Source organism: Tympanuchus pallidicinctus, unplaced genomic scaffold (assembly GCF_026119805.1).
Source record: "Tympanuchus pallidicinctus isolate F22 unplaced genomic scaffold, pur_lepc_1.0 scaffold5, whole genome shotgun sequence".
Lineage (NCBI taxonomy): Eukaryota > Metazoa > Chordata > Aves > Galliformes > Phasianidae > Tympanuchus > Tympanuchus pallidicinctus.
In genome coordinates, this window is record NW_026294769.1 from 8,912,293 (window position 1) to 8,929,646 (window position 17,354).

The following is a 17,354-nucleotide window of genomic DNA, read 5'->3' on the forward strand; positions in this document are numbered from 1 at the left end:
CTACTACCACAGTTCTCAAGATCTTATTTGGGACAATGAACTCACAGGTACAAAAGTCTTGGCCACCCTCCACATGTTGGAACAAGGACTGCTAACAGTAAAGTAATCAAGCCAGATGCCACAAACTGTTTTTATGAGTAGGGATCTTCTCTGGGAAAGATGCAGGTAATGTGAGTAGAGATGTCTGTTAGAGATTATGATAGCTATTTACTACCTCACAGAGAGCATACACATTTCCTCCTGGAAACAGCAAACCAGAATTCACTTTTACACTGTTTTCTTTCAAGAAAGACCTCTCAATATCGTATTTTCCCGCAAATAGACAAATTCTGGCAAAGATCCTGAAATGGGAGGAGAGTACAAATGAAGTATTACAAACACAAAAGGAGCAGCATTTAAATAAAAGGTCTAGAATTTGCCCAGAATGATTGTATAATTTTCACCAGTTGTGGTCATCTTGCTGTACTGTATGGTATGTGAGAACAAACTGCCTCAAATACAATTCTGTACTTCAGTTGTGGCAGGTTGCAGCAGTGTAAGTAGAACATTAAAAAAGCAGAAGATGGTTCTTTGTTTACATTTTGATTTTAATATTCTCGTTAACTAGAACACCAGTAATCTCCTCGGAGGACCATGTGTCTCAGATCTCTACTCTGCTACAGGCAAACCATAAAAGCTTAACTTTTAATCAGTATAAATATTTAGCAGCATAGAATCAGAGCAAAATTGATGCATCAGTAGAAATTTCCTGTGAACTACAATAGAAGACTACCACCTATAAATAGTTACACATCTCTTGAATCTTCACCTTTTCATTAGAGGGAGTAAACAAGAAGGGATTACAGATTAAGTTGCTGTAGCCAAGTCATTTTTTACTGGCTGTTTGTTACTGTTTGTAAAAAAGCATTAGTGCTTTTTTAACTAAACCCAAAAATACAAATATTAGTTCATTGTAAACCACGCAAGCACTTAAACACTTAGATTAGATGTTGATGCATTTTGCTCTTCTAAAAGGGATACTGATAGCTGGAATTTTTGGATACCCATATTTAAGAACTGCCACAAGGATGCAATAGGGCTTACAAATACCTGGATATATAAGACAGTCTCTACAGTTCTCTTCAGACTACACTTCAAGTGCTCAAAACAGCTAGGATCACTTGTGATATTACAGTGTGATCAAAAAAAAAAAAAAAAAAAAAAAGGTGTATGTAAACGTCTTTTAAAAAAGAGATTAAACAATTTGAGAATCAAGCCGTGCACAACAGATACTGGCTTCAAAGGAATGGGTATTCCTAGATTCTCCCTCAGCTGAGCTTCCTGGATGTTGGGAGAGAGCATTATTGGTCACATTCACTATGAGGAGCAGCTGACAGTCTGATGGCTTCACTGCTGGCAGATTATCATTGCAACATGAATAACAGTTTTGCTCCCCTCTTTTCTCTATTTCAGGCAATAACAATAGAATGTGCTACACTTCTTTATACCCTTGATAGACCCATAACGATACCATGGCTTCAGTGCACTGAATGCTGTGCCAAGGAGAGCAGGAAGAAACCACTGTTAAGCAGAAGTTTGGGTAGCAAAGCATTTTTCCACCACCTATTTCCTGGATATATTTAAAATATATATACATCTAATCTAAAAAAAATTAAGGTAAAAGTTCTTCCCTTTTATTACTTTGATTTTTCTGGTAGTAGAGTAATTCATGCAAAAAAAAAAAAAAAAATAATAATGATAATAATAATAATTTTGTGCTCTGAACAAAGCTTGATGGAATACTGGAAAACTCATTGTTTAGTGAAATTATATTACTAATTTGTCCTGAAGGAAGATTTTCCAAGTACGTGTGCAGAGCTTTTTTTTTTTTTCCACCGTAAGGTTTCTGCAGAAACACTGACTTTTCTCCAATTCTAAAAAGTTACTGAATATCACAAATATGGAAAGGACACAAATATGTGCAAATTCAAGAGTCATTATGCCTGAGATCCCACCGTGTCTTTGAAATACTACCAGAGTCCTTCTGAATAAAAATATATCAGAGCAAGAACTAATATTGATAAAACAAGAAACAAGCCCTATGATTTTCCATTTTTTAAAAATACAAAATAATTTATCTCACTATCAATAAGAAAAGGCTTTTTTTTAAAAAAAAAAAAACAAAAAAAAACAACTACATAATAAGCAAAATCTACAGAATATTAAAAAGAATCATTTATCCCTAATAAATAATGCCCTCTAAAATAATATTGAACAGAAAACACATGTTGAGTATCATTTGAGATGGCTATGAAATTTGAGAGGTAGATGTTTAAAATCAATCAGTTACTTGGGAAAGGCACTGCTATGGCTATCAATGTAAACAGCATTAAGTTTTATCTCTGTTTTGTTCATATCTGCACAGAGGAGATGAAGAACATCTCTCATCTCACAGTATCTGTATTCATTTAATGTCTTTGGTCTGCATCTGATCTCCTGAAATGGAGGGCAAAGGGAAGAAAGAATAAGAAAGGCGATCAAATCAATCCCACTGGTGCATGTAGACAAGGAGAAAACTGAACACAGCAGCCAGATTGTACACTGAGGGTGACTGTGCCATAGCACAATCCTCAGATGAGAACACCAGAAAACTATAGGCTGAAACTGAAGCATCAGAAATCCTGTACAACAGTTTCCATGGTATGAATTCAGATGTCTTGTCTTATGTACTCACGGTGGTGATGTGCCACTGCAAAAGCACTTCTGTTCCTGTTCACCATGCCCGCTGAGTTTGGGGTCTTCATTACAAGGAAAAGCAGTAACAAACAGCACTGATACAAAGGCTTTGTCACAGTGATGAGAATACATTAGCTGGGTAACACTCACGAAAAGTGTTATTTGTTCCAAGAAGTAACCATTTAAAAATGCTGCTACCGTCAGAACCTGATGGTATTTAGGTAATAAACTAATAGACAAATGGAATCACAATTTTTCTATTCTTTGGGTAGTCTTCAAATTTCTCAAGGTACCATCTGAAAAAAAAAAAGAAAAGTCCAAATCTGTTGAGCATTGCATCTTCAAAATACTTTCAAGGAAATTAAGTAACTGCACAACACAATTTAAGCAATATGTATTTTTCAAATCCAAGCCAGAAAATAATGTCTTTAAAACCTACTCTGGATAGAAAACTGCTATTTACCATACTCACCCTAAGGAAATCTGATTTTGAGGTACAACAAAACAAAGCTACCACTTCCAACAGTGAGAAATCAAACTAGTAGTACGATGAGAGCAGACAGGGAAGGAATGGCCTATTGTAATAAAATGTATATTGCAATGATTCCTATTTGTATTTTAGAAGCAGAGGAAAAAAATGATATCCAAGGCAATAAGTCAAATTTTATAATGACTACATAAGCAAGCATGACACTTTACACCTGGTTCTGGATAGAAAAACCCTCAATTCCAGTCAGAGTTCACACAGTCAAACACTGCAGTAGCTTTACTAGTTCCCTTCAACAACAATCACTATTTTCACATCCAGACAATTACAAAAAAAAAAAAAAAACAAACCAAAAAAGAACAACTGACCAACCAAACAAGAAAACCACATTACACTAATAGATGCTATTACATCACTTTATGGCAAACACATTTACTCCTGTTTAGTACTTATTCTGCTTCTCTAATATAGAAAAAAGTTAAATAATCTAGGCTCCTCAAAGTTGCAAGTGTTCACATTAACAGAAATTAACTGAAAGACTGAAGTTGGAATAAGCAGAGAACAAAACTCTCACAATAATGCACAACTAATTTTGATGTTGTTGCTGGCTTACAGTTTCAACACTGAATAATGCACGTTGCCTGTTTGCCTAGTGACACACAAGAGGAAGTTCTGTGACTTCTATAGAAAGCATGCATTGCATGATTACTTGCAGTTGTGTGATATCAACATTACGCTATTATATCATACATTACTTTTCAGTAATTTATTCCAAGTTTGTAAAATTGAAACTTGCTTAGATTTGCTATTTTTGCTTTTGCTTTTTCCCACTTCACTCCTTTTATTAAAAAAAAAAACAAACATTGCTTCCCTTAATGAAAATTAATACCTTTAACAACCTTTAGGGTTTTTCATAGCACTCTAATTACAAAAACATGAAAGAGTTTTACCAAGGCTTAAGATACACAGAAAGAAACCATGGAATTTGAGTCCAAAGAACATAATAGATGAGGAAAGACTGAAGAACCTGATTGGTTCCTTCCTCACCACCTGGGCTGCAGAGGAAGAGGACAGAGGGTTATTTCTGCATACAAGTACTGGAACAGGAGACCTAAGATAATGGAGCGAAAACCACAAAGACAATGCAATTCCTTGCAGCTGGGATGCAATGGCCTCATGCCAAACTGCAGACTAGAGACTAACTAGTTGGGTACCAGCTCTGCACAAAAGGGGAAAGACATTCTGGTGGACAGGTTGAACATCAAGTTCAGCATGATGGATCCTTGCAGTGACAACAGCTAGCTGCATACTGAAGTGCTTTAACATGTACAGAGCCCCAAGTTAAGGCAAATGCTTATTCACAACTATTCAACAGTCAATGAACCGTATCTAGATTACTGCATCCAATTTTAGGCTTTCAGTATGCCCAAAAACTCAGGAAGAGTTCAGCAGATGGTCATCTAGACAGCTGTGTAGCTGGAACATTCAATACACAAGGAAGGGTTGAATTAACTAGATTTGCTCAAGTTGGAGGAAAGAAGTTTAAGTGGAGCATTTAATTGCAGTCATCCACTATCCACAGAGATATTAGAGAGAAGACAGAGCCATATCCCTCCTGGAGGTGTGCAGAAAATGGTCAAGAGACAGGGATAAAAGTTGCACCACAGAAAATTCCAGCCAGACATAAGGAAAAAGAATTATTCCCTATGTGAACGGCAAAGCTCTCAAACAAGATATTTTTCCCCAGAGGTGCTGGAATCTTTGTCCTCAGAGGAAGTCTGAACTCAAATGTATGAAGCCCTGGACAACCTGATATAGCAGTGAAGTTATGAGCAGGTCAGAGTAGGTCTTCACAGGTCCAGAATGAACTACATTCATTTAATGAATAGCCATGACCACCTCATTGTATGTTGTGTGCTTATGCTTCACTCTACTTGTCGCGTTTAATACTACTCAGAATATTCTCTCATTCTCCACAGCAGTAACAGCTTTTCACTAGACTTGTTCTGCAACATCTCTGTGGTATAATTTATGAAATGGAAATGAAGTGTGAAACAGCAGAAATTATAAGACACCAACACTTACTGGTGGTGTTGCTTTGCCCTTGAACCCAAAATGAAAAGCGTACACAGTGCAAATGCAAGGCTTTCAATAGTGCAGCAGGCAAGAGCAAATCCAAACCATTCCAGGATCTCTCCGAAGAAGTTGGCTCCACTGACATATTCAAACATTCCTCCTGAAGGCAGAAAGGGCAGGATTACTTTAAAAGCACATTAATCAAGGAGATCTTTGATAGTACTTTCACTGCAAGTCTAAGACCACCCATATCATCAGTGTCTCTTCGTATATTTTTTAAAGCAGTAGAAACAGCGTTTTGCAGTTCAAGCTGTCTTATATAGGATTGTTTCAGTCTTCATTCTTACCCAGCTCCATTTATCCTTTAGAAATCACAGGGGAAAAAAAAAAGCCAATATACTTAGTAATAGAAGTGACTTCATGCCTCCTTAAATCAGTGACAGCGACATCAAGCTGGCATGGACCATGAACTGAACTTTTTATTTTAAATAAACAAAAATTAAAAAGTAATCCCTTTTAAATAGTCTCATAAAATATCCCTATACTTCTTTAGCATACAATACTTCAATAAATTGAAGAAATTACGCATCGCAGGTAAATGATGAAAAATATTATTCAAAATTCAAGTTTCAAACTTGTCCTCTAGTTTAAGATGTGTTGCCCTTTTGTTCTTGCATCCTATCAGACTTAAAGATCTTAACTATAAGTACTTCAACACTGACCCTCACAAAACAGAAATTATCAGTTTGTGTTAGGTGTATTTTACAGCCAATTAGGCATAAACAGTCAGTACTCACCTGATGGGAGAGTTATAAAATAAGAACTTTCACCCTAATTCCAAAGTTAACATACAAACTGACATCACAGTAAGCACCATGCCAATGGAACCAACCAAACAAATATTTGCAAACTGTAGTAAAGGACATGTTTTGACCTTGCTTTAATTACTTTGCTTTTGTGACAAAACAAAAGCAGAATTCCAGTCCTTAATTTGGATAAGTAATATTAAAAAAAACAACTCCTCTTGATCAAGCAGCAAAGAACATCTTTTTTCCTTCTGAACATTTCACAGCACAGTAGTATTCATTTGCAGTAGATGCAAATCCAACTGCCCATGTAAAGATAAAACTATCTTCTTGGTGGAAAAAATAATATGAACTCTAAGAAACCATTTCCTAAGGTAGACAAACTGCTTTTACAAGTTTCTTCTCAAATCATAACTTATTACCTCTAAAAAGATAATACCAAGCTTTAGAAGGTCACATTTACAGATTGGAATATCTATTTCTGTTTGAAGATTCTTCTTGAGGTCACCTAGTGCAACTCCATCCTGTTCAAGCAGGGTCAACTACAGCTGGAAGCCCAGAAAAATGTCCAGTCAGGTTTTCAGCATCTCCAAAGATGGAAACTGCGGAGTCTCTCTGGGCAATCTACCCTATATTCTTTGACTACCCTCACACTTAGAAATAAATAGAATTGTGTGTTCATATAGGATTTCATGTGTTTCTTCTGTGTCTGTTGCCTTTTTGCCTGTCAGCAGGCACCACTAAAAAGAACCCGGCTTCTTTATCTTCACTGCCTCTCATGAGATATTTACATCTGTTGACAAGAACATCATAAGTATTTTCTTTTTCAGGTTGAACAGCCCCGGAACTCCTCCTGAAAAATGCTATACAGATTACTGATTACCTCTTGGTATCTTGTAACCAGTTTCTCCAGGTTTTCTCAGATTTCTGAGGATATGATCAGAATGAATATTGATTGCCATGCCGATCAGCCACCCCATGAAACCTGAAAAGAAATATTCAGAATATTAGTCTATAGTACACTGAGTGAAAATAATCAGAAAACAAAGTAACAGGTAACATATTAGGCATGTTATCTCAAAGCAGTCATAATACAGTAATGTAAAGCACTCTAAGCGGTTCTAGTGACTCCATGGACAATCCCAGTTTCACAGTGAGCTGTCAGGTAAATAAGGCTTGTAGCAATTTCTCTGGACGGAAACATTATTTTAAGTATAAAGTGTTACTCTTGGGTGATGGACAAAAATAAGCACATATTTATGTGCATGCCTGCATACATACACATATGTATTATGTATATCTTCTAACTTCAATATCAAAAACCAAACACATCAAAATTTTAAAGAACATGGAAAACTAGTCATTCTCATTCCTATGTAAAACGACACACCTCAGACTTCTTTTTAAATGACCATATGCCAAAGTTCCTGCAGCAGACTGTTTTGTAATTAATAGGAATGAAAAAATACAGTAGATTCTTGTGCAAGACTGACAAAGATAATATCATCATACTCCTAGAAGTTTAGGGTAGGAACTTGGTAAACCTAGTCTTGCTGAGCATTAACAAACTCTGAGCTTGAAATTATTCACCAAATAAAAGGGAAAAAAAAAAAAAAGAAAAAAAGAAAAAAGAAAAGAAACTATGTAGTTAAATATTATGGAAAAATTTCTGCTGTAATTTCTTAAATTCAGTACCAGGTTGTAATAGATTTCTCTGCAATCTAAACCAGAAATTTATTCTAAGATTACTGGAACTAAAGAATGAACGCTAAGACCCAATTTGCATAAAACTGTGGGCAGTTCCAGGCATCACAATATAGGAAGGACATAAAGCTATTGGAGAGCATCCAAAGGAGGGCTACAGAGATGGGGAGGTAAGCTGCGGTCCCTTGCTTTAGTGTTGTTTTTCTTTCGTTTTGTTGGTTTTTTTTTTACAGGCCAGAGAAGAGGAGGCTGAGGGAAGGCCTCATGGAGACCTACAGCTTCCTCAGGTTCTTCACCAGAAAGTGGTTGAGCACTGGAATGAGCTCACCAGGGCACTAGTCACAGCCCCATGCTTCTGGAATTCAAAAGCTATTTATTAGACAATGTTCTCAGACAAAGGTTGTGGCTTTTAAGTGGTCCCATGTAGAACAAGTTGGACTCAATGGTTGTTGTGTCGTCCTTCCAACTCAGGATATTCTATGACTTATTGTGAAGGTGAAATAAAGAGCTGAGAGAGGCAAAGGATCAAAACTCTCTACAAATTTGATAATTCTACAACTTAATACTGTCACATTCAAAGATGCACAGAACAAAGATAACTGATATCAGAGTAGCTTGTTGCTTCAGTGGCGATCTAACTGCTACAAGACAGGAAAAACAGGAAAAAGCATACTTAGGTTAGCACTTAATTGGGATTTTTTTTTTCCCCATATTTGACTTGCTGTGAGTGTGTGTTTGGTAATACTAGCAAAAGGGATAAAGATAGTTGGTATACAGTAAAAAAAATGCATTAACCTAATTAGAAGGGCACATTAAACAGCTCTAAGTCATTTGGGAGTTCAACTATCTGAACAGAAACTAACTGAGGAGTCTGACAGGCTTGTCATTAAGAAAAAGAAAACCATGCACAACATCTTACATTAGTCAAAGCGTATAACTGCAGGAAAAAAAAAAAACTTTTTAATTTATTTTTTAAAGTTGTTAGTGTGTCAATCTTATCAATGTATCTGGTCTGATAAATTAATGCCCACAAACCTCAAAGGCCTCCATGATGGCAAATGCTTGCCTTCACACAGCTGCTGGAATTCATTTTGCAAGATCAAAGACCCATTTGTTTGTGCTTGCTTTAAGCACATGCCATTCATTAAAAGATCCGCCAACATTTTAATTCAATATCAACAATAATTAACCGGCTGCTATCACTGCTGCTACTGGGGAACAGAAGCTGCTAGCAGCTTTCTCAGGAATACACTGTTTCTGTGAAGTTTCATTTGTAACCACAAATTAAGCTGTAAATCTTTTGAAAGCCAGCTTGAAACAAGCATCCCTTAACATTATTTGAAACACCTGCAAAGTGAGATGTATCCTATCCCAGTTCTAACTTAACAGCAGGCCTAGTGAGAACTGTTCTGAGAAGCTATCCATTTACATCTTATGGCACGCTGCTTTGAAGGGAAAGGAAACACGTACAGTCAGACCAGACCTTTCTATACAGTACCTAAACAAAGTTTTGGGAAAGTTACATTCTGATCATCTTAGCGATCGCATAATGAACTTCATATTAACCAGAAAGAGATTGCCTTTCTTCCAGCCTTAGCTGCAAACAGGCACCAATCAACTTGTCTTTATTGACCAAAATACAGAACCATTGCTCCTGTTACCTTGTGGAGCACAGTTGCCAGTAACAAGCATGAATGCTGATCCCTCAGATTCAGAACTTCCGGCCCTGATGCAAGAACACATTTTGAGAAAACCAAGAAAACTCTAGGCTTGATGCACCTTATTTATTGTTATCTTGTGTCACTCAGCAGGATGGCTTACCCACTTAATCCAAGGTTTCATAGAAATAAAAACTGTAGTATAAAGGTTACAGTGTTCTGCATCCTCAGGTTTTGTTGCAATAAAGCACATGATATACCAAAAAAATCCAGTATTGAAATTCACAGTTTTCACCTTTCTGTTTAAATTTCTGGCTATATGTCATCTTTGATAAAAGTATTCCTTAATTGCTAGGAATAGACAAGATTCAAGTTTTTCCACACAGGCCAATTGAATTGAGCCCACCTGCAAAAATACTGAATTTTATTTGGATCAAGCACAAGGGCTGCTCTGAAAGAAATGCCTTTTCATTGTGTTGGTCCATGACATCAAAGAGATGCTGGCATAGCAGTAGAGACTGAACTTTCCCCTCAATATCCCATTACATTTTGTTGTCATGCAACAGATGGCAGCAGAGGGGCAATCTTACAGAACGGTGTCTGACATGGGAGTGCCTACAGAGCAAAAGTTTGTCAATGTATTCCTCCATGCAGAAAAAATTGCACCCATTGACATTCATCTGCACTTGCTGAATGTTCCTGGAGACCAAACAGTGGATGTATTCACAGTGAGGGATGGGTGGTGCATCTCAGCAAGGGTGACGGGTTACCTCTGCTAGGGTAGACTGTTAAAAGCATGGCATGCAAGCTCTTGTTGACTGCTGGCAAAAAAAAATGCACAACTAATGGTGGTGACTGGGTTGCAAAATAATGTTTCACAGTTGAGAATCTGATTAAGTAGTATTTTTGTATCTGTTGTATTTCCATGGAAATAAGTAAGAGGCATTACTTTTGGAGCTTCTGAGCCAAGTCACTTCATACTCTAGATATAATTTTTGAGTGTAAAGGTAACACGTTAGGTCTTTCAGACTATTCACTATCAATACACAGAAAACCAAAGGAATTTGATTGCCAGCTTTCTTTTCGGTTGTTGCCTGCTGCCTGCTTCCATGTTGATTAAGAAGAAAGATTTGACTGCTCTAAAGAGAAACTAAAGTTGCTGTGTGAAAGTCTTTTCCATATTTACCTCGGTAAGTTTAAAATATTGCTTGATTAGCTTGTTTCATTCTGCTTACAAGCAGAATGTAGACCTGTAAACACGCACATCTCTTACTCATAGCACAGAGCAGAAAGTTTTCATTAGTAATCAAGCTATGTAAATGCTATATGTCTTATACTAAAATTTATCATAACCCTTTCAACTATAAATTCAACATAACTACTCAAGATAGATTAGATGCCAATATATTAGATCAACACAAGGAATTCACAGATGAATTCAAATATCAAGATTCAAAAGTACAGAGCAACTCAAATGTTTTTAGGAAAGCATACCATTTGAATGTCTTTTCTTTCAAAAATAAATCTCTATCCAGACAGAGGGTGTTCCACTCTTACTATACCTAAGTATAAAAAAACGTTTGCTTCTCTTGCATTAGTGGCTATGTACCAACTTGCTAATGGCCAGAAAAGAAAATGAAAACATACCTTGAAAAATAAGGGATTTTTTAATTTGTACTGTAAGATATGTGTATCTTTCTATCTATACGGTAATTTGAAATCAATTTTCTTGAATAGCACACAAATTAATTGTACTCAAGTGTAAACTGTATTTCTACTAATACAATCCAGTATTAACACAAGAAAAAACCTCTATACTGAAAGTTATAATCAGTTCCATGCTGATCTTCAGTTTTAGAATTTAGAATCCTTTAGTTTTTCTTAAATGCAAGTACAATTCTGAGAATGCTGCCTTTTGGGAGCACTGTACTTCACTGTCCGTATTCTCATGTCTGCATCATGGCTGAATCTTGAGACTCTACAAGTTGGGCCATGATCTGCATGACTTGGCTTCTGCCCAAGGTAAGTCTTGATAGGTAAACAGGAAGGAGTCAGTGTACATCAATAGGTTCTCAGATCTACAGGATGCATCATGAAATACAGATGACCTCTCAAGACACATGACATGGGAACTGGAGTTGGACTTGATGATCCTTATGAGTCCCTTCCAACTCAGGACACTCTATGATTCAAAAGGATTTTTTCATCCATCGGTATTTAACCTGGAAATTAAGGCTTCATGTAATACTAAAACACGTGCATAAGGACAGTTTCCTGTTTACTACGTGTTCATTGCTCTTGTTTTCCCAATCACTTCTGCCCACATAGGATCTATCTTCCAAAAAAATGTACTCCTGCTCTGCAGGCTAATTCAGAGTGACAGCATGGTAAGTGCCTTCTGACTCACCTCCCCATTCAGGTTTCAAGAATACGTAAAGCAAGTTGCTGTATAGACACAACAGCTAGGTCAGCTTCCATGGACCCAGATAATGGCATTGCCTATGCTCTTTCCATGGCTACTCTGTGTACAGAGCAGAATAAGAACGTGTTGCCTGACTGACAGAGTTAGCTGTCAACATGAGAAAGCAATTGAATGGGGATTTAGATAATTAGAACAGCATAAGGTACACCGCAAGAGTTTGATGAAGCTAAAGCAAGGCAAGAAAGGAAGGATCTACTGACCGGAAGTACACACAACTTTAGTAAGAACTGGTGTGAAAGGGTAACTGTCTGCAGATGACTGATCACACGTGCAGGTGCATAGGACCCTGTTAATAGCATCAACCACTTCAAGGTACTATGAGTACTCCTGCTTTTCACAAGTTCTTTATTGGCATGAGACATATGCATAAGGATCATAGTGTTGTTCCCATATTGCTCTGCATCTCAATGGTTTTATCAAGTCTTGTACCACGTTTGAAGCAGAACATTCCAGTTTTCTTTCAAAACAGACTAGTTTGCTGCTCTGAACAAAGCCAACGCAGTTCACAGAAATCAGAAATCACAGAAACATGGGAACTGCATTAAAAGCTACGAAACTGCTCCAAATCAATGAACTCTTATAGACCTGCAAACAGACACTCAGTAAGGATGCACAAATAGAAAACACATCAGTTCCCTGCAAACTCCCACTACTGTGTTTAATTAGCCTGACCTTTCCTAATTTCTGTCTTCACAGCAAATTTATCTCATTTCAGCTTCGCGTTACAGAACTTAATTGGTCTTGCTGCATACTGACACACTGCCATTTTTGTTCTTTATATAACTTCATATAAGATCTACTGAGGGATAGCACTGCAATGAAATGCAAAGTATATAAAAAATATCCACTTTTCCCACATCCTCCCCCTTTTCAGGGGATCTAAAGCAATATTTTTGACTTAAAAGGTGTTCTTATAGTCATTAAAGCAACACGTCTTATGACTAGCAGTACAGGAAGTACATATAAAAATATATTCTAAACTAGTACTACTTGCAAACAAAATTCCTACACAGAAATGTTCACAACTGAAGGCAGCTGAACCTAAATATTTCCATTTATTAACTTGTATCTTTCAAAAATCTTTGAAAAAAGAGCATTTAAAAAAGCAAAAACACAAAGAAAAAAACAAAGAAGGAAGATCAAGCAAGGCTTATCACATAGCATTTTAAAAGATCTTGCAGCGAGGAGGCATTAATTTATGGCTCATGACTCATGTTTACAGCACTGCATTGAGATCACCTTTTGATTAAGGTACTGGATTAGCATACCGGAAGCTGAAGTTTTATACTCTGTATTGCATTTGTCTTTTCAAGTTTTGATCAGCTGATTTTTCGATTTTTTTTTTTTTTTTTTGGAACCAAATGTAAGGAGACTGAAGTTTCAAAAGTACCGAGAGAGTTACAGATACAGCCATCTAGTTGCCTACCTCCCACTGAAGATATTCCCCTGTACCTCACATTCTCCATTTTTAGAGCACATACAGTACTTCTTCCTACTCTTCACAAGATGAAGAAATTTAAATAGATTAATCGCAGTCATTACAGCATTTAGCACAGCGATCCTCTGTTGCCATCCACAATAACTCTGCAGTAAAGGCCAAACTTCCTTATTCTTGCTATACAAGGCATGAGAAATCTGTGAGAAACACTAACTTGCTCTGATTCTGGAAGAGAAAATATTCTGGCTTATCTTCAGACCACAGAGACCCTTCTTTAAAGACTACCTTGGAAAATGGTTTTATTTTTGACAGTAAGTAAAAGTAGATGCTTAGGAAACAAAAAACATGGCAAGGAATACTTCATGCAAACACAGAATCACCAGGGTGATTCAACCATAGAATGGCCAGGATTGGAAGGGACCTCAAGGATCATCAAGCTCCAACCCACCTGCCTCAGGCAGGGCCACCAATCTCCACAGGTAATACTAGACCAGGCTGCCCAGGGCCCCATCCAACCTGGCCTTGAACACCTCCAGGGATGTGGCATCCACAGCCTCTCTGAGCAGCCTATTCCAGCACCTCACCACTCTCTCTGTAAAGAACTTCCCCTCAATATTCAGCCCAAATCTTCCCTCTCTCAACATAAAACCATTTCCCCTTGTCCTGCCATTATCTGTCTTTGTAAAGAGTTGACTTCCCTCCTATTTGTAGGCTCCCTTTAGGAACTGGAAGGCTGCAATGAGGTCATCTTACTCTATTAATTACATGCTTGGCTCCAAGAGTAACTATAACCTAACCTCCCCATAGGGCTGAATGATCAACCCCATCAACTTATCATTGTGGGGCAGTTTTGCTCTTTGACAAAGTACATCAGCATTATGACAGTCTTTTGACATTAAAAGTGGTATGCTGCTATTCATCACCTGCCATAACTCCATTAATTTGTTTTTTTTTTTGACCATGTACAAACCTTCAATATCTGTGACATCAATTAAAAAAAAAGGAATTTTAGTTTAATCAGTATGTTATGTGGAAAATCTCTGATTTGTTCTAAACCCATGAACTGCAACTTCCACTTACGGCCTCAATAGTGACATAATATATTCTTATTCACTTTGGTGTCAAAGAACAAAGTAAGCTCACCTAGTGCTGACACCAGAGAAAAAATTCTCAGTTCACAACTATAAAATAAAATAAAAAAAATAGGATTAGAAAGCTTTCAGCTATACTACAGCAAACAAGATATCTAAGCTTATTTGGAATGCTGTGAAAAAAAGATCTAAAATGTGATTGAAGGTATTATAACTTCAGCTTTAAAAAAACAAACAAACAAAAAACAACAACAAAAAAAAAAAACCTGTGAAGATAAAGGGAAATTTCTACTCTTAATGTTCTCATAGGATATTTTAACTTACCTGCAATGAAACAAGGGCATTTTAACCAGTCTGAAGGGTACTCTGCATAGGTGCTTAAGCTTCGGCCTTGCAGATATCCATTGTATATACAGAAGAGAAGTGCTAGTAGGAAGGTGAAAAATGGTGTTGGCTTTCCTTGCCGGATCAGAAAAGGAAATATGAGTGCCCTATAACAAACAAGGAAAGAAAATCTGTTGCATAAATAAACCTAAAGGATGCTTTCAGCGTCCAGACTTGCAATCCATAAACCATATCCTGCTTGCCAATTTCTCAGCAGTCTTTGATCTCAGTTCAGGTGGAAAGTTACACTTGTTTTAGCACCTAAATATTCAATCTGTTGTCTAACAACAGTTAAGAGATCAATCCTCCCCCGGCTGCTTACAGCAGAAATTTTGAGCGTTGTATCCAAAGCAATTACTCTGATTGGAGTGGCAAAGACAAATGATGTTCAACACAACATAATGTTCTCCTGCTTTATTCCTCAACCTTAAGTGGCATAATCAAGTATTCTGAAATGAACCCGGTCTCATAAACCCTACACGCAAAGCCTATCAGGATTTTCAGGTGACAACATCAACGTGAAAGGCATTGTGGTAGATGATAATACTTTACCTAACCAAGATATCTCTCAACAAACAGCTCTGTCATCCTTATCTGTATGGAATAAGGCACCATACAGTGAGTAAGATACTAAGAAAATGGACAAGTGCATTACAAACTGCTGAGCTGAAACATCAGAACAAATAAAAACAATAATTATAGCTAGACCAGACAACACACCAACAAGCGTAGGGGCACACCTGTGTACTTTTACACACTGTAGGCACTTCTGCAGGGAAGCCAGAGCACAGGACAACTGGTGAATCACCTGCTTAGCTTCTCAGGTTATACTATTGCTTCATCGTAAAATGTGATAATCTAGCAGGTGTTTTGACAGCTTCTCTACCTATATGGCCTATGAAACCATTCACAGAAGATGGATTGTCAAGTGTGGAATATTCATGGTTTTGAAAGAAAAGAGAAAGAGAATCCCGTTGAAAGTAACTTAATAGAGCTCTCTTGCCTCCTGGCCCTAGAAGTCACTTGAAATATATTAATTGCTTCACTCTGACAGTCTCAGAATGCCCCAAGAAAACTGTTGCAGAAATGACAAATCCACAGCTGTCATTCCATTTGGGCAAGAAATCCCAATGGCTCTTCCTGGAGGATTAAATGAGCAAACAAACAAACTCCAGACAAGAAAAGCAAGTGAATGTTTACGTGCTCTACCCCGTACAGCGAGCCAACTCCTGATCACGTATTGATTTAACTGGGATCTATAACAATACAGGACTGGGATCACAGAAGTGTGAATGTTCTTCAGGTGTCTGCCAGCTGACTTGAGGACTCCTGCCTCAAAGCATCAGTAGAGTCACAGCCATTAAGGCTGGACAAGCCCACGAAGATCATCCAGTCCAACTGCCAGCCCATCCTCACCATGTCCTCAGTGCCACATCCACACATTCCTTCAGCACTTCCAGAGACAGCAACTCCTCCACCCCCCCGGGCAGCCCGTGCCATCGCCTCACTGCTCTGAGAAGAAATTCGCCCTAACAACCAACCTGAACCTCCCCTCTTGCAACTTGAAGCCATTCCCTCTCATCCTATCGCCAGTTACTTACAGAAGAAGCAAAACTCCAGTGGTTTGAAAGAAAAAGCATAATGAATTCATTAATTGACCTGATTATGCCGAGTCTACCACATTACGACAAACCGAAGCCGACGAGAGCTATTTCTCAGTACGCCACCACTAACGAAACAGTCCCACCGGCATTATGTAATCACAAAAACGATATTGCCACACATCTGCCTGCTGATTCCAGCTTTCCTATACAGTAACGATACGCCGAGATCCCATTCCAAAGCCATTCATGCTTTTACAAAGGGAGGGACGGGAAGCGGAGGCGCAGTCCCGTTCGCAGAGCCACCACATCAACCCCACGGCACGGCTCAAGCTCGCAGCGCCGGCAAAACTGCCAGCCCAGCACAGCAGCTGTAAGCAGGACTGCGCCGAAAGCCCTTATCGTATCGCTGCCCCGTTCCATACCGCCGAGATCCGACAGCGCGCGGCACCCCGGAGCGCCGCCCCGACCGCCCGCACCTGTGCACGTAGTGCAGGATGAAGCAGCTCAGCAGGACGGCGTTGGGCAGCCGCCAGGCGGGGATGCAGGCAGCCAGAGCGAGCGGGACGAGGAGCGCGGGCAGCTCCTGCAGCAGCCAGGCGGGCCGGGCAGGCAGCAGCCAGCCGAAGCGCCGCGACGAGTAGCGCCCGTAGGGCATGGGGATGAATCGCAACAGCAGCGCCGAGACAGCGCCCAGCGCCACCAGCCCGTAGGAGAGCAGCTCCAGCAGGCGCTGCTCCCGCGGGCCCGCTGCCCGCTGCCAAAACGCGCAGAACGCGCCGCCGCCTGCCATGTCGCGCTATGCCCGATCCAGCCGAGATGTCCCGAGGCGCCTCCATCCATCGGGCAGACCGCGGCACGCCCACCGACATCGCGGACCAATCGGCGCAGAGGAGCGGAGCCTCACGCCGG

The 17,354-nt window shown here is 38.9% G+C and overlaps 1 protein-coding gene across 2 annotated transcripts; it reads right to left on the reverse strand.

The window, feature by feature from the left end:
- Positions 1 to 566: 566 nt before the first annotated feature.
- On the reverse strand, positions 567 to 17,307 carry SRD5A1 (steroid 5 alpha-reductase 1). Of its 2 annotated transcripts, none has more exons than XM_052703555.1 (5): positions 16,922 to 17,307; positions 14,782 to 14,948; positions 6,968 to 7,069; positions 5,288 to 5,438; positions 567 to 3,011 (listed from the first exon to the last, which is right to left on the reverse strand). In XM_052703555.1, exons 1-5 carry the CDS (start codon positions 17,233 to 17,235, stop codon positions 2,945 to 2,947), a joined length of 801 nt encoding a protein of 266 aa, XP_052559515.1. In that variant the 5' UTR covers positions 17,236 to 17,307; the 3' UTR covers positions 567 to 2,944. The 2 variants fall into 2 exon arrangements, with proteins under 2 accessions (XP_052559515.1, XP_052559516.1); XM_052703556.1 differs by lacking the exon at positions 16,922 to 17,307 and adding an exon at positions 16,443 to 16,660.
- Positions 17,308 to 17,354: the final 47 nt, after the last annotated feature.

Bases quoted from the DNA above. Each gene is read 5' to 3' on its own strand.
- SRD5A1 (XM_052703555.1), bottom strand. From the start codon at position 17,235: ATGGCAGGCGGCGGCGCGTTCTGCGCGTTTTGGCAGCGGGCAGCGGGC. The intron at 14,949-16,921 runs GTGCGGGCGGTC...TGTTTGTTATAG, and splicing joins ATCCTGCACTACGTGCACAG to GGCACTCATATTTCCTTTTC. The intron at 3,012-5,287 runs GTAAGTGTTGGT...TTTTTTTTTCAG, and splicing joins AGGGCAAAGCAACACCACCA to ATGGTACCTTGAGAAATTTG.